A 20,694-nucleotide genomic window follows, 5' to 3' on the forward strand; every position below is an offset into this window, starting at 1 on the left:
AAGATAGAAAATGTGGTAGCTCTTAGCACTGCTCGCACAAATTTAGAATGCTGGCGTGAGCCATGGTCTGACATCTTTCTGCAGATAATGCGCCTTGCTCTGATAGGTACTGGTTTGACGGGCATTGACTGAGCAAATATTTGTTTGACAGCTATTGGTTGTAGAAGGCATTGCTTTGACAAGTATTGATTGTACCAGCGTTGGTTTGAGAGTGTTACTTTCACAAATACGCACAGTGCTTTCACGAGTGTATTGGTATAAGTGCTGATTGGACGAGCATCGATTTGACAAGTGTTGGCTCGAAAAGTATCAACAAGTCTACCGCAAAGAATGCGTTTACAGTTTGTCTTAGTATATTCTACTTAACTCCACTTTACATATTTCACTCATTTGCGCCCCTACTATAGAGCGTATTTCATTACAACCTTTAAGTTTCTGTCGCTCGTTTGCTTGTATACTCGTAGTTCTCCGTTAATATTTCTCTAATGAAACCTTAAATTATTTTTCACGTTACCCTTCTGCCAGTGTAAGGTAGCAAGCCAGAAGCTTGGTCTCCTGGTTAACTTTCCTTCGTTTGCCACCTCGATCCTTCTCTCTTCCTAACTTTTTACTTATTAATATAAACTTTTTTCTCCCCACCGGGAACCGGCGTGTTTCCGTCAAAATATTTGCCCAGAAGGCGTTTTCAAGCCATAATTCACCGCACTAACTCGGATTTTTCGTTTGCCTGTTAATGTCTCCTTGTAAAACTGAACTAAGATCTCTTTCGTGACAAGGCGTTTCGTTTGCGTCTTGATATCATCCGGCGTCTTGAACGAGACGCAGCAGCTCGATAGGCAGCGGGAAGGGGGAGGTGGACGAGGGGAGGAGGTGGAGAAGGAGGCGCCCGAGACGCCTCCTGCTCTTAAGATGATCTGTGGATGAGGAGGGGAAGAGAAGAGTTGAGGCGTGGTGTGGAGTGGGGAAGAACGGGCAGCTCGAGGAAAGGGGTCTGGAGAGCGCATAGGAGCGTCACGCGCGTCTTAATAAACCACGTCGCGTGCCTCGGGCACGGCTGGGTGATTTTTAATTAGCGACGGCGGAGCAGACGCCAGACGTTCGCGCTCAAGTTGTTATCTTCCGCCCCGCCCGCATGTTGTTTCGGTGCTCGCTGGTCCTTTTCGCCTTCTCTCACTCCGCGTGCCTCAAATCTTAATTTTCCCTGCCTTATCTATATATATATATTTAATATTGCTGCGTCTTCTCGTTCTTTTATGTGGCTGCTTCTTTGCTTTATAAGAAAGACAAACTAAACGATTGATTGATTGATTGATTGATTGATTGATTGATTGATTGATTGAGTGAGTGAGTGAGTGAGTGAGTGAGTGAGTGAGTGAGTGAGTGAGTGAGTGAGTGAGTGAGTGAGTGAGTGAGTGAGTGAGTGAGTGAGTGACTTTTTTGACAAACTGTCATCTTCTCTTCGTCTGAACGTATATCATATCACATTCCTCTCGACTGATTTTTCAATTCCAGCTATGTGTCGCCTCCTTTGTTTATTGCCTCAACCGGTTTGGGTTTGCACGCGGTTTAAGCGGTTGCTGGTAACGTACGTCTTGTCGACTTGGTCAGTCTTAACTGCGCCATCTTTCTTACTGTCGTTTCCTAATGACGCGATGCAAGAGGGAAACGTTGGCTAACAATTGCGACGCCGGCTATTCCTCGTCTCACGAACAGGTTGCGCAGTTAAACACACCGTTTCTTTCATTTGCGCGCATAACTTGTGTAAAAAAAAAGAGTAGAAGCAACATGCAATTGCATTGCGACGTCATGCCGACCGACAACACAGGCAAAAAACAAAACAAAAAACAGTTAAGTATAAGAATAGCTACCGCACTTTGTGTTTGTGTTGTAGTTTGTGCAGTAGAGCGGCGCGTAAGCGCAAGTAGATATATAAAGAAAACACTTTAGGCACGTTTGTGAAAAGTGATTTATTGCGGGAACGTCTTCAAGGTCACCTCACATATCGTCGTTTCATCGTTCGACAACTTATTGATTGTGGAGAAGCCGGGGACACATTAGACACCAACGTTTACAATTTCATCGTATCGACTGTAAATACGTAATGCGCAAACAGCGACAGTACGACGTAAGAGTCAAAGCAACGCTACGACGTTACAAAATACCTATCAGACCAACAAGGCAAGCATATTACATAACAGCACAATATAACACAATAAACGCAATACAACGTAACAGTCGAAACAACACAATGACGTTTCAAAGAAACTATGACTGCAACAGTGCAAAGAAGAACGGCAATATTACACAACAGCGCGATACAATACAGTGCAACACAGTACATTGTAACAACCGCACAAATAAAGTATACTCTTATTTCGACTCGCTGTTTCACTCTTCTCTACGAGTGTAGGGGAGCAAGGCGGACAAATTATAATTAAGAGGAAGTTCTACATTGAGGCTGACTTCTATTTAGCTATTCAGATACGTGTAAAACGCAGAAAGCTCCGCTGTTCAGGACATCTGAACACATTTGAATCAAATTTGTAGCATTTAAGAAAAAAAAAAAGATCAATTCTACTGACATTGGAAGGCAGAACATTGAATTATGCCCCCTAAATTTTACAATGATTGCTGTAAAGTATCAGCCCTCTTGTCGTCAAGGTTGCGCCGGCGCGAGTCTCTGAGGCGACAGGTGCGGGCGCTACGCATGCGCAAGCTTTGTCACGGGATCAGCGCGGCGCCGTGCTATGTGTAGAGGTAGTATGGGCTCAGAGAACAGTGGCGCGACAGTGGAGAGTGAGCGTTACGCTCAAGCCGCTCGGTAAAACGGTGCGCAACAAACGGCAGCATGCTCTCACCGACGAGCACAAGCTTCGAAATTTCGACCTTACTTCTATTTTCTTTTTTTTCTTTTTTTTGTACCGGCCTCACATATTTGGCAACGTCTAGATCGTTGTCTTCAGTTTCCTTTTAAATTATTATTTTATTTTTACAGACAAGCCTTTAAGCACTGCTTCGCAACCATTCTCGTTCGGCGGTGAAGGCCGGCGGGCTCGGTATAATATGTCTATCTAAGCACAGCGAACACCCGGAATTTCAGACTTGAAACACAATTATCAATAGTGAAATCGAAGGTGCCTTGCGCACGATTTGTTCGAATGGACAACAACCTTGCGTGGTTTTAATATCCAATAATCGGTAACTTTCATTTCACATGTCGCGTTTTACTGTCTCCGCGTCGAAGGTCAGCTAGGAACGCCCACGGCTGCAGCGGCGAAAGCAGAACGCCCGATGCTGCAACGCAGCCTACGTGGGAGGGTTCACTAACCCCCGTATTCATAAATGCACTTAAACTTGAATCCCATCCTTCACTTGGGTTAAATGACATCTGTAGCGAACGCGCCTAGGGAAACGCAGTGAGGGGTTTCTTCGGCACGTTTACGTCAGGCGTAATTTAGATCGTAATTAGAATTAAGACTTCCCAGAAATTTATGTGTGTTACCTTCCTGCATTTTCTTTATCGCGCACCTCTCGTATCTAAACACCTCGTACTCATCTCGTGCCTTGGCTGTGTCCGTCGTACGACATTTATTTTCTTCTGGGGCTCGTTTTAGATCGTCATTTACTGCAGCGCCCGCGCAGCTGTTTTTAATGTTCTTGCCTATATGTATATGCGAGCATGTCTGTGCGGGCGTCTCTCGGGTCTACGTGCTTGTGCTGTTTTTTTTTCTGTAGTCTTTTAAATAACTTCTCTTCGTCTTTCGTTTCGTATTTGCATGATTGCTCAGCTTCTTTCCAGTTTTATATTTTTCCTTTCCTTCCTGAAAGGGTACTGGAAGATGACGACCTCCCGTGAACTTTGCTTGATGTAAACTTTGCACTCCTGTAAAGCGTGCTTCACAACACGGAGAAGCTTACTGAGGCGAAGCACACCTGCGTTGACAGGCGCGCGTGCGTGCGTGTCTGCGTGGGTGGATACGCGCGCGCGCGCGCGTTTGTGTGTGTGTGTGTGTGTGTGTGTGTGTGTGTGTGTGTGTGTGTGTGTGTGTGTGTGTGTGTGTGAACTTGTGTGCGCATGCGCGCGTGCGTGCGTGTCTGCGTGGGTGGATACGCGCGCGCTCGTGTGTGTGTGTGTGTGTGTGTGTGTGTGTGTGTGTGTGTGTGTGTGTGAACTTGTGTGCGCATGCGCGCGTGCGTGCGTGCGTGCGTAGGTATTTTGGGTATTCATGGGTAGATTTCGGGCAGTGCCAAGGCAGGATCCTGGTACTTCTGATGTGTGTGAGAAGTGAGACATCTCATTCGGATTGATTGATTGATTGATTGATTTATCGATCGAAGTGCCTTATACAACTTTTCCTTTCTGTTTGATGCACGAGTTGCCCAGAAGGGCACAAACTTGGGAAGTTCTTTTTTTTCTTCTTCTTCGAATAAAGCACCTGTCTGGACCGAGTTTATTCCATTCCACCGCTTTGTCACGACCATCTGTCCGCGAAGGAACTCTTGTTTGCTCCATCCACGGCGCAAAGTAATTGCTCTCTCGTAGCGCGAGTTCTGTTTTAAAGGTCATCCGAGCGTGGGCGTCGCAGGACCGCTCTCAACGCCAGGAGAAGATGTAACGGTGGACACGGGCCGTTGAACGGAAGAGCGCGCCGCACTTGTATCAACGGGGGACCAGGCAGCTTGCCATTAGCGTGGGCGTTGTTCTTTCTGAGGCAAAGACTGCCGATCTCTCTTTCTCTCTCTCTCTCTCTCTCTCTCTCTCTCTCTATATATATATATATATATATATATATATATATATATATATATATATATATATATATATATATATATATATATATATATGTGTGTGTGTGTGTGTGTGTGTGTGTGTGTGTGTGTGTGTGTGTGTGTGTGTGTGTGTGTGTGTGTGTACCCGCGTGGCTTTTGGAAAGAGGAAGCTCCGGGAAACAAATAATAAATCTACGGGAGCGCCGTCGTCAACTGAAGGCTTCATCTGCCTATAAAAGATTTATACACTAGTACTGTACAGCGGAAAGGCGGATATCATACCGCTTACTGCCAAGACCTGAAGCTGACTAGGGTGCGAATTAGCAAACCCGATGGCGAACTACACCCACCCATACGTTGCGCCAAGAGTCACATATGCCGTCCAATATTCGACGGCCGGTTATATTTCGGGCCTAAGGCCTAACCACGTGACGCGGGCCTCGTCCTAGGTTGCGGCGGAAGCATTCGGGATTCGTCGACGTTTGAGGTCGAAGCGCGTCGAGAGGTGCGAACGGCGTTCCACGAACTACGCCCATCGACCCTCGTCACCGATTGCGCGAGCGGTTTTTCAAATTCACAGTTTATATCGATTTCGAGTTGAGAACGTCGATTAACGACCGAAATTCGGAGGGTATTGCACGGTGAATCTGCAGAACGGTGCCCCCCCCCCCTCTCCTGATCTGCTAAATCCTCGCAGCAGAGTGGCTTCGCGGAATCGAGTTATCCAGCGACGTACCGTGACCGTACATAGCCGCAGCCCCGCAAGGCATTTCTTTCTTTCCAATCGTCCGCTCTATGCTCCGTCTCCAAAGTTGCTTGCAGTGTGGCGAAAGCTTGGGCTCCCGTCAGCCACTCGATAAAAAGAGCACTCTGCGCGTTCGAGAGTTGCTTTAGCAATGCGCCTGAAGCTATCGAGGATTTTTTTTGTTCTATCCTGCTGCCGATTTTCGATACAGAGAAAAGCGTTTATAATTTCAATAGGGCCAGCGTGGGCTGCAACTAAGATCGCGAACCATTCTCTCCTTTGGAGCGTCTTCGCTGGGATTCGGCCACAGGGTCGCCTGCACAGCAATGTACAATTTTATGACGAACGTAAAACGACCACCTTATTCAATTTCGAAAATTGTCCATCGATTACTTTGTCTTTTCTTTAATATAAATATAATTTATCTCAAATATGATTTTACCTTTCCTCTCATTTCTGCATTCCCCCTCCCTCTCCTTAGATAGCCGCAGGTATTCTAAATTAAAAAAAAACGATACGATTAAGTCGCACGCTTGTCGAACCGCCTCCTTCTCGATCAATTTCTCGCATTGAGTAAGAGCCACTGTCGCTTAACGGAACAGAACAGAGGGGGGGCTCGCCTTTTGTGCGTAAGCGATCTTGGTGGGACAAGCTGGCCGGGTAGCGTATCGTCGTGCGAAGGGCGACGGCCAGATGGCGCACGGCAGAGGGGAACTCGCTTCTTCTTAACGTCTACTCGGGTTTGGAGGAATCGGCCCTTAGCGTTCACCGCACTGTACGGTGTTGGCGAGACTCGACAAGTAGTTCGCAACTCTCGCGCGCGCGAGACAATTGCTCTCTCTCTCTCCCCCTCTCTCTCTCAAAAAAGAAAAGATGGGGCCGGTCCTCGTGTCTTAATTGGGCGGAAATCGAAATTCAATCTACTCGCCGACGAGAACGTACGGCCAGGATTTAATCAGTTCGCGATATTGTTTCTTCTTCTTCCACATTTCCTCGGGGAATGCACAATCGAGCCGGGAGAATGGAAGGGAGGACGTGTTGGGGTGCGGGAGAGGGAGGTTATGCGCGACGCACGCGTTGCAGCTGTATTTGAAAGACGACTGTACGCGGCTCGTGTAACGGCTGTGCAAGGCCTGACTCGTATTCCGTTTCAATCATTATTCCGTGCAACCCACGCAACGAAATCGCTGGCCGGGCGGTTGATTGGAAATCGGATAATTGTGTCGCGGCAGCCATTGCATTGCGCTGGGCGCCCGTCATCGTTCTTTTTTTTTTTTTGGCAAGATTCGGTGCATCCCGCTTAATTAGGAACTCGGAAAAAGCGAGACCGAGAGAACGGCTTTGCGAGCTTATGCAGCTCTAGCATTCTCGCCCAACAAATATTTTTTTAGACGTGTGGCAGCGACGCAGAGGGAGACGCTGAGCGGGCGCCTAAAACTCGCCGGATTAGAGAGCGGTGCTTCGCGGTGAAAAAATAAGCGTTCCGTGAAGGCGATTAACGAGGAAACTCTTTGACATGTGACAGACGGAGTCTGCAAGCGGCGCGGCAGTTCCACTTCTGTACAAATAAGCTTCTGGAAGACACGCGCACACACGTAGAGAAGGACAGAAAATACGAGCACTAATCTTGCCCGTCCTTCTCTGTGCATGTGTGTCAAATTTGCGCCCCTCTTCCAATGGCTGTGTCTCTCTGACTAGCCAAGCAAGAAGTGCTGCTGTCAAAGAATGCGCCAGTGCCGCGACGTTTGTGCAGTCCGTGTCTTAGAACGCGACAGGTTGCAGCATTGGTTTGGTGAATTGTTGCGTTCCTGTGAAGTGTTTTACGTGTGCGCACGTACATGCTGCTGTGTGTGTGCGTGTGTGTGTGTGTGTGTGTGTGTGTGTGTGTGTGTGTGTGCGTGTGTGTGTGTGTGTGCGTGTGTGTGTGTGTGTGTGTGTGTGTGTGTGTGTGTGTGTGTGTGTGTGTGTGTGTGTGTGTGTGTGTGTGTGTGTGTGTGTGTGTGTGTGTGTGTGTGTGTGTGTGTGTGTGTGGCCAACGGCTCTGTGGCTTTCCTACCAACAACAGCGTCTTTAAAATAAAAAAAAACGCCTTCGATTCTGTTGATTCTTCGCACTTTGGTCACCTAAAAAAAGCTTCGCTGCAAATTAGCCAGCAAGGTCTTCAACGAGGAATAACTGCATTGCCGCAGCTCTGGCGCAAGATTCGTGCAATTGAGGGCTCCTCTCGCAATGACATAAGCTCGGGATTGCCTTCAGACGGGGACATGTGGAAAGCTTGTGGCACCAGTACATTCTTGTCATTCATGATTTTGATAGATGCGCCAGCCAATTACATTCGCTCATTTCTGTGACGTGACCGCGGTGGCCAAGCTCTTTCAACAATGGTGTCCCTCGGCAACTATGTTACAAAGTGTGGAAGCGCAAAGTGCTTGCACGGTGCGATTTTGTGGACGGAGCTTGTCCCGAACTCTTAGGTCGTTGCCGAGTGCAGCGGTGTCAGACACTTTTTTTCTCTCCCTTTTTCTTTTACCGCTGTTGTGATGAACAGCTTACATATTAACGGGAACACTTGCCCTGAAGTCGACGTTCACACAAGGTGTCTTGCCCGCATCGAGGGGAGTAATCACCGGCGTTCGTGAGTTCGCATGGGTGTGCGAAAGACTGAAGACATTGTGGGAAAAGTACCGGCCTATGAGGAGGACGTCATTCGAAGTCTCGCTCCGGCTACAGGGTAACGTCAATAAGACAGTTATGTCACTGCGGAGCTTTGCATGCGGAGCTCGTGAGTGGGGCACAGTTAGCCGAATTTCCCGTCCCCTTACCAGCTTCCCCAAGTGAGCCTCGAGCCATCATTTGCATAAATTATTCTTTCTCCTCCCTTTTGAAAAAGTTGACTCCAGTCGGAGCCTTTCCCCTGCTCAGCCACTCTTATTCACTTCTTCGCAATATTCCTGTGAACTTCTTGCTCCCTTCGAGTTTCAGCCAACCATGGCGCAGGCATGATCGAACTTGCAGCCGACACATTGGCTAACCTGCTCGTTCTTTGGCACGTACAGATCCGCGAGCACATGAACCCCGTGGAGGCGATGGCGTCGCTCATTGCGGCCGTCACCCATGACCTGGACCACCCGGGGGTCAACCAACCGTTCCTTATCGCTACCTCCAACCACCTGGCTGCACTGTACAACGTGAGTGTGCCGCTTGCCGGGACGATTACCGTGACGCTTTCCAGCAGCTTCGTCTGCAAGTAGCCTCGAGTATAGCGCGAAGTGTCAGCATATATATATATATATATATATATATATATATATATATATATATATATATATATATATATATATATGATGGCATATGATATGTGATACATATGTGTGCAGGGAAGACGGGTTCACCAGCCGAAAACGTTAAGCAAACATGTCTTACTTGCACAAGGTGTGTCGTATTTTTCCTGCATATGTTACGTCGGGTCCTGCGTGCTTAACTTTGAAGAAACCCCCGATATATATGTATCCTCACTTTGCAAATTATGGGAACAGATATGTCAAAGTTGTTCAAGCTCCAGGATTTGTGTTAAGCGCACGTTACTTCAGTACTCTGGGCTTCGATTCTTAAATAGCAACACGCGACTGAATGTGAATAACTGAATGGTTATTTGGCGAATACTTTAGCGAGCTTATTGCGTATTGCGATTTGCCACGTAAGTGATGTCTGCCTTTTCGGGTTAGTCAAAAGACAGGAAAACGCTGTCGCAGGCGATATTAAAAAAAAAGAACTGTTCAGACTACATATGAAAAAAAAAGAAAATTTATGCGCATCTTGCGCAATGTACGAATCAGCGCAATCGAAGCTTTGACGAGCCGCCAAGCGAAAACGGCGCATCAGGATTACAAACGCGCAGTGGATTTTCGCGCTTCCCCCATCGATCGTCAGCAACGCTGATGTACCTTGCACAGCAAAAGTAAGCTGTATTCCGGAGTGATACCTTCAATAGATTTTTTATATGTTTTCAATATATTTTCAATAAATTTTCGATAGATGTTCAATGGATTTTCAATACATTTTGAATGACTTTACGCCAAACGCCTTCAGAGCAGTCGGACGAAAACGTTCCCAGCACTGTGCGAAGAGCTGGTCACAGTGCTGGGAGTGCGACCGCTACTGAGTCTAGCATAAACCCACTGAAATTGACTGTGACTATCCGCGTCAGTGATAGCTCCTAGGGCGAAGCCTATATGACATCAAAGCCCCTATAACACCCCTAAATAAATCCTCTCTAATTGAGGTTAAGTTAGGTTAGGGGATTGACGTCGGTTGAACGACTAAAGCGATGTATTAGGTTTTATAGAAATAATGAAAAAGCTTATTATTATTATTACTATTATTATTATTATTATGTGACGACGACGACGTGTAGAAAATCGAGTGACGTTTCTGAAATGATGACCGTGGTACGATGATAGCGTGACGACGACTGTAGACGACGTCGACGCCATATCGTCCCTCTAACCGCTCTAAATAAATCCTCTCTAAATCCACCTAATTGGGATTAAGTTAGGTTCCCCAGGTCCCTCTAATTGGGGCTATGTTAGGCATCATCATCATCATCAGCCTGGCTACGCCCATTGCAGGGCAAAGGCCTCTCCCATACTTCTCCAACTACCCCGGTCGTGTGCTAATTGTGGCCATGTTAGGTATAACCTCACCCAACTCCCTCTGAATGGAGTTAGCTTAGGTTCCTCTCCAGTCCCTCTGAACGGGGTTAGGTAAAGTTAACCTAACCCAGCGTGCACTAACTCCAATCAAGGGCATTTAGAGAGGATTTATTCAGAGGCGTTAGAGGAATTGGATGTGAAATGAGCTTCACCCCAGCTTCTACTCGGCAAGAGTGCCGACGACGTCACACATAATCGTGGAGACGTGGGCAAAGAAAGCTTCGCGTTTAAAACAGGTTTCATACAGTCGTGTACCTCGTCGGCGACAACACATGACGGCGACTCACTGGTGCCCGTGTCCTTTCTTTCTTGCGCAGAATTTCTCGGTGCTAGAGAACCACCACTGGCGCTCTGCCGTGTCCTGCCTGCGTCAGTCTGGGATTTTCGATCACCTGCCCACTTCTGTATGGTGAGTGGTCTGCGCCGCGTGGCTTAACCTGGTTGTCCGTTGCGTCCAAGGAAGCAGCCTAGCATTGGCTTCACGGCTGTCTCCCGGCCAGTCCGGCGCTGCCAAATTCCGGCGCCATGGTCGAATCCGCCATGTTGACGATTTTTCATTGGCTCGCGCGGGACTGCTACGGCTTCGTGGCGTGGCTGGCTGAAAATCTCCACATGATGGATTTCGGCTTTCTCCTGACTGGCACTGCTGTTCGTGAAAGGGACTTGTGTTTTCAGCAGAGCCGTGGAGATGTGGCCTGCTTTTGAGGCCTTTATAACACATTTGTGCTTTTTATTATCGGTATCGATATTATTTTTTAGAAGGAAACTAATTTTTTACCCTTCCGCTGACTTGTTTTCCTTGTTACCTAATCTTCAAGTGTGAAACACGTTGTGACTGCCCAGCCAAGCACAGAAGCCGTAGAGGCTAATGTAACAGGGTTAGCCGTAAGGCTAACTCTGTAAAACTTAATCGTCGTAAAAAAATACTGTGCTGATATCACATGAAAGACAAGTCTTTTTCTCGACGTGGTTTGTGGTTCCGTGCAGGGATGAAATTGAAGAACAAATTCGGAGCCTCATCCTGGCAACGGACATCACTCGGCAGCAGGAGTTCCTGTCCAGGTTCAAGGTGAGCCCTCTCCTGACTTGGTAGTGTGATTCTTATTACTTATTAAAAGAAATAGTGGGAGCCGATAGTTTACCCCGAGGAGGTAAGTAAGTGGTAAATAAGTAAGTAAATAAGTAAGGGTAAATAACAAAGGAAACGACAGAAGAGCAAAAAAAAATGTACGGACGGGTACACAATATCACAAAATTTGCGAGGGCGCGCCAAACCGCATTATTGTGCCCCGCCTCCCCCCCCCCCCCCCAGTGGCGAGACATCGCAGTGCGCATGCGCGTCCTATGGTGCTCGTGTGCCTGCGAAACGCGCACTTCTGGCCAATCTGCTGTCGGAATTGTGACGTGTGCAAGTGCTTGCGAGTGCTTGCAAGTGCCCGCTCTGCAAGTGCCTTAAAATTATGGGGTTCAACGTGCCAAAACCACTTTTCTAATTACGAGGCACGCCGTAGTGGAGGACTCCGGAAATTTCTACCACCTGGGAATTTTTAACGTGCACCTAAGTCTAAGTACACGGGTGTTTTCGGATTTCGCCCCCATCCTGCAAGTGCTTGCAGAGCTGGGTGTGTTTCGACCGGCGGATCGTGGAATGTGTCGTCGCACATCGTAGCGGCCGAAACAGACATCTTATTCGTAATCGCTATCGTAATATTCTGCACTAGTCCTAATTCCGACAGCAGGCTGGCCAGAAGTGCACTGTAAAATCATTTGCACCCCTAAACGTGAACAAGAGTGTAAATGGGCGTGTGATTCACACCCTTACACTCATTTTAGGCGTCAAGGCGTGAGTTTAGATCTCACTGAAATCCGCATTTGCTTTGAAAGTTGTAGATTATGTCCCAGCGTAGATGTATCGGCAGGCACACGAACACTAAAGGATGCGTATGCGCAATTTCATGTTTCGACACCGCACCCTTGCCTGGTCAGGGGGCGCTAGAACGCAGTTTGGCACGCGCTTGCAGTTTCCATAATATTTCGTCTTCGCCTTTACGTAAAGGCAAAAACTAAAACGAGTATAACGATCGATACGAAAACTTCAAACAACAAATAGCTTTTAAAGCAAGATAAGTGTTGTTCATTAGCTGCAGCAAAACCACTGTGCGCAACAATAATTGGAGGACGTGAGTTCCAATCGTCAACGGTTCTTGGAAAGAAACAAAATTTAAAGCCGTTTCTTTTTTCGCAAATATACGAATCAGCGTATGTCCAGGGCTAGGACGAGTCTTTCGAGTCGTGATAAGGCGAACACGATTAGGCAGGTTGAATTTAATGCGTGCAACAGCCGCTTGGAAAAAAGTAAGGCGCACCAAAAGTAAGATGTATCACCTTCTCCATAATCCGAGATATAAATACAGTCTTCTAGTACTCAAAGACATTTCGCTATTTTCACGCATGATCATATTGAACAATAGAAGGAAGTGAAAGAAATCGAGGTGCCACACCGATTTGCAATACCACATGCGAATCGTGAGACATCATCACAGCTAAATACATGAGCATACACAAAATCACACGTAAATAACCTACAAAAGAAGAGAACTACAGTATAATAATAATAATAATAATAATAATAATAATAATAATAATAATAATAATAATAATAATAATAAGCACTAGTCTTTAGTACTACTTCTAATCTAGTGCCGTCTAATCTACCCGACTACTGCCTTACGCAAGCATGTCAGTCCATCTCGTAACACATTGTACAACCCCAAAAGTTTTGAAGAGCCTCCTACCAGCAAAGTGCTTCGCATAATATCGATTGCCACAGAGTGTGGGATCTGCCTGATATTTTCGCTTTATTCTCGCAGCGATACTTGGAGAACAACGTGCTCGACATGGCAGACAAAGAATACCGTCACTTCATTCTCCAGGTACGTCGAAAATCACGTCCACAGGCCAAATAATTGTTTCTCCATTTCCATCCGGGGGGTTCCTTTGAATTCTTTGCACTTGTCTGACCTAAAATTTAATTCTCGATACTGAACTCCTTGAAATTAAGCTGCTTGAAATTTTATTCATTTTTTTTGTGTGTAAGAACCAGCTGGTTTAGTCTGCTGCGTGGGTTTGAACGTTTTTCAGCTGTCAAAGTTCTTTCGCGAAGCTGGTGAATTCCTTGGTAATTTTTGTATATCGCTGAACTAATTAGAGGCTCATTACGCAGGTGTTAACTGACTTAGATTATGTGGTTCTGTTGTTTTCGTCTACATTTCTCAGCCGTAAATTTCGCAGGACGAGAGTGAGCAGGTCAAGACCGGTAGTCCTTTTTTTTGTACTCTCTTTTTTCTTTTTTTTCCTTGCACTTGTAGCAACATTCACATGTGTAAGTCGAAGCAGTCGAACCATCTTACATTTTTTTTTTGAAAAGCTGATCGATTGTCGTATCGCGCCCTCGATTTTCTTTCAGATTGCTCTGAAGTGCGCCGACTTGGGAAACCCCTGCCGTCCCTGGGATATCAGCCACCGGTGGAGCCTGCAAGTCTGCAAAGAGTTCTACAGGCAAGGTACGAGGAGGTCACACTGCGAGCTCGGAAAAGAACGTCGCTCACTTGGGGGCACACGACATCCGACACCGCTTCGTCGCTCTAATACACCGGGTTAATTTTTTTTTAGTAGGAACATTACGAATAGTCCGTGGCGCATAACGCAATCTTGTGACATCGGTTGGATTACGTGAAAGGGGCGGAGATTACTAGCCAAAAGTCGCGATGTGTTGTCGACTAATAAAATGGGTTACACTAACTTTTACCTGCCTCCGGGCACGCTCTAATTGTAAATGCAAAGCCCGGCGGAAATCGAGTTCCTATCCTTTCAGTGAAAATGTTGCGCTCGATGCTAGTTTTGAGAATCGCGCCTTCAGGATGTGTGACGAAGTGAACTTAAGATGATAATTCTTGAGTGGGACGTCGTGTCGATCACGTGTTTCTCGAAATTGGCGCTAAGCGCGGAATTTCTGCTGCACATGTGTAAGACTTTTTCTGCAGTTTCGCACATAGCTAGAACATATGCCCTAAGGCCAATAATTGTAAAGCTTATAATTGAAACGTTGGTAATTAGTCAATAATACACTCTGACCTGCTGCGCAAGTATCGTCTTCCTCACCAATAAATGCAGGTGATGTAACAGGATTGCGCTTTTTGCCGCTGGCGATATATAACAGCTCGGTTTTCGCTAAAGAATCGCCAGTTGATATACTTTTATCTAAATTTGACCATTGTTCCCATAATGTTACATGTTGCATGTTGCAGAGGAAGAAAGGCCCACAGTACCGGTTTGTGAATGTAGAGATGCTTTTAGGAAAAAGAAATCGCGATAGTGTGTGTTTTATTTATTCGTTTTTATCCTTCTTCATTTAAATGTACCGCCGCGCTCCTTGGCCACTGAACCGTTGTGAGCTTATACCACCGTCCGGAAACCATGATCATCATATGACGATGATAAATCTTTGTTAAAATATCGGTGGCTCACTGCATACTCAAATTTCTCTTTTTCCTTTTTCTTTCATGCTCACATACTTAATTTAATAATTAGTTGCTTTAGCCTTGATGCCTGTGACAGTTACCGTTTCTTATCTCATAATCACAAGTCACTAGCTTCGTTTCAATTTATTTTCCTCTTAAAAAAAGAATTTGTTAACCCATGCATCGCCCGATTCACGGCGGGTCTCCCAGACTGCGTTGCGCCATTTCATCGAGGAAGAACTAATCAACCAGTCATCGACACACTAATCGCTCTGTGGTTTGTGAATCTCGAGATGTCGGCCGGGCCAACTACCCAGAAATCCCCCCCTCCCCCCCCCCCCGGCACCGTTACATCATGCGGAGAATGCCCGATTCCTCAGAAAAGGCTTGGAAAAAAAAACACTGCCGGCCTTCTCTGAGGGGGACAGATACACTTTTCGGATCTGGTCACTCGTCACCCGGTGCTTTCGCCGGACAGCTGCGTGCCGGGGCACTGCGACAGCAAGTGCCGGATTGTTGGCCCAGGTGCCGTTTTTGGACTCTAGGGCAGCGCGCTTGTATCGGCGGTAGCTCGTTCTTGTTCTTGTTCCCTAGTGGAATGGCGCAACCCACTCTGGGGGATCGGCCATGAATCAAGCGGTGATGGTGGAGGTAGCCGTCCCACCGTGTCTGTACGGAAGACGTCGTCTTTACTTATGCGCATGCCAGTGCACGAGTCCATTTGAGTGCACCACCAGTGCGGGCCTTGTGCGCGAGTACTTGACTGCAGCGACGTACGTTGAATGAAATTGCAATGGTACGGCCTTAAATCGCGTGCGGGGACGGTAAGAAACTAAAACTAATGTTTCTGATATTAGTAAACAAACAATTCCTGCTGGCAGCTTGAGCATATTCACACTAGCTTGTATTTTTCTTGGGGAGGGGGGGGGGCGGGGTCCTCGCTAAAAAAAAAAAAATTTCGTGTGTCACCCGGTTTTTTTTTTATTAGTTTTACGGGTAACTGCCGTAGTTCCCGCCTTATACCTCAGTTACTGCTCCTTCTATAGCAAAAGCTTTCGCCACAGTACTTGAGAGCTACACAGAATCGCTCGCCTCTCGCCGTTTTGCAGGTGACTTTGAGAAACGGCTGAACATCCCAGTCACGCCAATCTGTGACAGAGAGAGGACCACGGTAGCCAAGATACAAGCCGGTGAGTTCCGCCCGTCTGACGTCTCTTCGCGTTGTCTCGCGCTGAAATGCGTGCATCGGCTTGTCGAGTCTCCTTGTCGAGTGAGCGCATCAGGTTCGAGGCACCGTGCCTGCTCCGTACATGCCGGGCCATGTCCTAATCCTATATACCAGGGTTGTTCTATTACGATGGCGCCGTTTTCGTGAGTTACCGAGGCAACGTTATCGTGCGTTTAATTTCGTTAGACGGCCCATGCGCAGTACGCGCGTGGGTGGTTAGAGCGAGGTTCTACCGTCAGCCTGCTGACAGGAGCGACTTGCGCCCTCACACACACCACAGGGTGGTGTCTTTTTTTTAGCTGCAACGAATTTTAAAAAAAAAGAGATTACCTATTGCAGTTAGTACAATTCTAACTTTTCTTCTAATTTACGCGATGTCGAGGGCACTACTTCTACGAGAAATAAAAAAATGCTTAATTGAATAACTGACTTAATTACACTACATTAACTTAATTATCTTCCGGCGCATTATTTCAACTTACGTATTGTAGCCGGTGAGTTCGCAAGCGATATCTACTGGAACGCATTCTCGAAGTGTCCGACGAAAGGCATTGGCGCTCGATTTACTTTTGTACTTCTATCCATAAAACAGTGTTTTTTTTCGTTTTCATAAAAAGGTAAGTGGGACGTAAGTGCGTTTCTTGCCGCAACTTTAACGTCGCATATCACCAAACCAATAGGATAGACAGTTGGGCGAGTTGGTACGGTAACATGATTTTGGCTTCTAGCACGAAGTGAAACACGTGCACGAAGTGTCCGTGTTTCACTTCGCGCTTGAAGCCAAAATCATGTCACCAAACCAATGCCATACTCAGAATTCGTTCCAAGGCGACGTATGTCGCCTTGCACACTCACGAATTACAATTCGTAGAGTGAAATATGTGCCGTAAGGTAATTATTAAATAGAAATTAGCATAATTACGTTAATTATTCAATAAGCATTTTCTTTTCTTGTAGAAGGAACGACCGCCTCGTCGAGTAATTTAGGCCAAGGGTTAGAATTGTGCTATTTGCCACAGTCAATTTTTAATGTTTTGTTGCAGCTAAAAGAAAAACAAGAAAATCACCCTATATATACGGACACCAGCGTTCTTGTTTAGCTGCGGTGTGCATGCACATTGGTCTGTGCTCTGTGCATGCACACCATGCTCCTGACTGTCATATGTAAATTAGTGGATGTATGAAGGCATTTTCTTTTTTGAGGCTTCGGTGACTATCTTTGATTGTGGGCCGTCGCATTATAATGTTGTTCGCGATGGTTCTGTATACTGCCAAATCCTTTCGAAGGTTGGTACACATACGAAGAGGCGTCGGAGGGCCCGCACAGACTGTTTACAAGGACACCACAGCTTTATTGCAAAAATACTTGATAGAGAGATAGAAAGAGAGGGAGTGAAATAAATGGAAAGGTAGGGAGGTTAACCAGATCGCAATATCCAATTTGCTACCCTGCTCAGGGGAAAGAGGGAAATGAGACGGTAAAGGTAAACGAAAAGAGAAAGTCCACCGTCTTGGCGAATGCTGCACAAGCTCGAAATAGAAAAAGAAAATTATCAAGCTGAAGTTTTGCAACAGGCGAGCAGTTCGTAATTAAGCGCACAGTCTTCTACGTTGAGCCGCCATTGTGACGACTACGAGGACACACACGTAACCAGCAACCAATTAGGCGCGCCGTAAGCCGCGAGTGCAGTGCCGTTTCGCCCGGGTTACGGCCCTTTCTCTGACTCCCGTTGTCCGCGCAGACTTCTTCAAGTTCGTGGTGAGCCCGCTGTTCGAGATCTGGGACCAGTTCCTGGACACGCCGCTGTCGCGCGAGCTGCTGCGCAACCTGTGGCTCAACCACGTCCAGTGGGAGAAGAAGGTGGCCGCGGCCGACGACTCGGCCGCGTCGGCGTCCTTCGAGACGGACCTCAACGCTCCGCTTGCTTCGGAGGAGGACGAGGGCGACCTGCTCGACTTCGACGACGAAGACGACGAAGAGCTGCCGCCGCTGCTGCGGCGCCGCAGCGCCACGGTGGCCCGCTACTCCTGGATGGAAGAGACGTTGGGGTCGAGCGCTTGGGGCCGCCGACACAGCATGCCGCTCAGCCTGCCCAAGCTGCCCTCGCGGACCGTCATCCGGCGCCGAAGGCAGTCGCTGCCCCTCGCGGTGGCCAAGGGGGTCGCGGCAGCAGCAACGGGAGGCCTGCAGCCGCCGGAGGTGAGCGCGCGGCCCGTCCGGGTCGCAGGGTGGAGCTGCCGCGCCTGCCGGGCGATTAGGATGACGATCGTGATGATAATGATGACGATGGTGATGATGACGATGATCGTGATGATGATCTGCAGTGGAATCCCCTTTGGAACCGGGATTGCCATGATGGACATCGTCAAATTCCGCCGTATTGTCAAATTCTGTCACGGCGGCATTCTGAGCCAATCGGATGAACCGTAGCAGTCCTCTCTTGGGTCAATCAGAGCTGACAAGATGGCAAATTTTGCAATGTGACAACGTCGAGATTAACTTTGAAGGGTAGTCGGTTCTTTTTTTTTTTGGCTAGTTAGTTTTCTGGAATGTTAACCAGCATGGAGGGACGCAGAAAGGACGAGCGCTTACCGTTGGCCGTACGCTGTTGGCACTAAGCGCTCGTCCTCGCTCTTTCCATGCCACTCTGTCCAGATGAACACCCTGGGTGGCGACAAGTCACCCAGCCAGCTTGAGCTAACGTGGTTTGACCGGAAAGAAGCGTAGCGTGCATTGTGACGCGATTGACAACTTAGTTCCCTAGATGCATGACCACCGAGACTGCATCGAGCGCAGGAGCTCTAGCAACATACCTTGTTTCATCGCTGTTGATTTTTCTCTTTCAGTGTCCATCTAAGAAATTTGACAAAAATAATGACGCCAGTTTATCACTACCTCATTCAAAAAAGACGACGAGGTTACTGTAAGAGGGGAGACTCGAAGAAGGTCAACAGTGACATGAACCACGGAAGGCTTAGCCCAGCGCCAGTGGTTTGACGAAGGGGATGACTTTTTTCTGTGCGTTAACTGCTCTCCTTGGTATGGTGGGGGCCTAAGCGAGTACCCTTTGCAAGTTCTTCCCCGAGGAAAAGCCGAAAAGGGACATATCTTTGTCAGAGCAACAGGTGCCTTCCTTGGTAGGATTTGTACAGCTCCTTCCAACTCTGGGGCGAAGACTCAGAGGGAGGAACCCCTTCAGATCTTTGTCTTTTGGGGACAGCGTAAGGGACTCGTCTTCAACTGTGCAACAACTGCTATATACAGAATGTTTTATCGTGAACGCTACCCCAAGGTTGAGAATCCTAAGCAACTACCGCCTTCAGAAGCTCACCCATGGCGGAGGCGAAGCTGTCTTCGCCAGCTGTCATCCCGGCTTGCACATGTCCTTTTCTGTGAAACGCCGGCATAGTGCTCACGCTTCCCTTCTTCGTGCACTGTTGACCGCGTGCAATATGTTTTGGGGTTTCACTTCGCACCCTTTTTACTAAGGCGCGCCGATGATGCATTATTATTTTCCTACATCTCGCAGGAGAGGCCCTCGTCGCCGGTGCTGTCGGCCGAGAACTTGCATCCGACGACGAGCCTGCTGTCGCTGTCGAGCACGCAGGAAGGGGCGCCCATCAGCACGGTGCTCCAGAGGGTGTCCCGAGAGAGCGAGCGCCGCTTCCTCGTGCACCAACCCATCTCGTACCCGCCGTACCGCAGGACCTCGGAGCCCTTCGTGGCGACGCCCTCGAAGCGCGCCTTCCCGCGTCGATCCGAGTCCGTGTTCGCCTTCTCGTCTTCCATGGAGGTCGAGCTGGGCGACGGCAAGGAGGACCACAGCGGCGACGAGGTTGAGGAAGTGGAGCAGACGGAAGAGCAGACGACAGGGAAGACGAAAGAGCAGACGACAGAGCAGACGAAGGAGCAGACGAAGGAGCAGACGGCGACGGAAGGAATGGATGGCGAGGAGACGGCGAAGACTACGGCTGCGGAAGAGGGGCAGGGGGACCGGGAAGCAGTCGCTGCGGAGGAGCACGCTCAAGAGGCTGACTCGCCGGACCGGGAAGACTCCTCGAGCTCAAAGACTTGCGAGAACGGCTGCGGAACGCCCTCGCCCCCGCCCTCCGCCGTGACGTCTCCCGCCGGAAGTGACGCGACGCGAGCGAACCCTGGTGGTGGGGGCTCACCTGCCGCGGTGCGGGAACGCGGGAAGGGCGACGCGTCGGGCGACTTGACGTCGGGGAGTTCGCGGGCGAAGCCGCCTGCTCAAACGAAGCGAGCTCGCCTGCAGCGGACACCGGCGCAACTCGCCAACCGGCCGCGCGGTGAGTGTTTTCTAAGACGCTCCGGAGAGACCTATAATTATTGGTACCGACATGCGATTGTTTCTTTTTAACGCGACAGCGTTAAGGAGCTCGTGTCGCAGAAAAGCCGGTGTCGTCGGCGTCGGCGGCGTTGGCCGTGAGCGAAAGAATCCCGGCAGGCAGTTTTTCTTTCTTAGATGCTGAAGCGCTGCCTTTCTGACACATTTTATCGTCCCGTTGCTCGCGTATTTGGCGTTTTAAGATGTCTCGCCAGACATTTCTGGTTGCTCCAAACCATGTCACTGAAATGTCCTCTTAAACGTACCATTGCAATGGGGCTCCCAAACGCACGGAACGTTTGTATTTGTTCTCTTGTAAATAATTCTGTTACAGCTTATTTTCCCACATCCTGCTGCCAGATTATTGATA

At 48.2% G+C, this 20,694-nt stretch overlaps 1 protein-coding gene across 2 annotated transcripts in view; it reads left to right on the forward strand.

Moving 5' to 3' along the window:
- The window catches only part of LOC139060999 (uncharacterized), a 45,037-nt gene that overhangs the window by 11,653 nt on the left and 12,690 nt on the right, over positions 1-20,694 (forward strand). For both annotated transcript variants that reach the window (XM_070540376.1, XM_070540377.1), the window contains exons 4-11: positions 8,572-8,703; positions 10,545-10,636; positions 11,215-11,296; positions 13,098-13,160; positions 13,694-13,790; positions 15,857-15,937; positions 17,718-18,175; positions 19,506-20,286. In XM_070540376.1, the coding sequence (XP_070396477.1) occupies positions 8,572-8,703; positions 10,545-10,636; positions 11,215-11,296; positions 13,098-13,160; positions 13,694-13,790; positions 15,857-15,937; positions 17,718-18,175; positions 19,506-20,286 (1,786 nt within the window). The remainder of the gene's footprint in view (positions 1-8,571; positions 8,704-10,544; positions 10,637-11,214; positions 11,297-13,097; positions 13,161-13,693; positions 13,791-15,856; positions 15,938-17,717; positions 18,176-19,505; positions 20,287-20,694) is intronic.

This window comes from Dermacentor albipictus, chromosome 6, assembly GCF_038994185.2.
Source record: "Dermacentor albipictus isolate Rhodes 1998 colony chromosome 6, USDA_Dalb.pri_finalv2, whole genome shotgun sequence".
NCBI classification, from domain to species: domain Eukaryota; kingdom Metazoa; phylum Arthropoda; class Arachnida; order Ixodida; family Ixodidae; genus Dermacentor; species Dermacentor albipictus.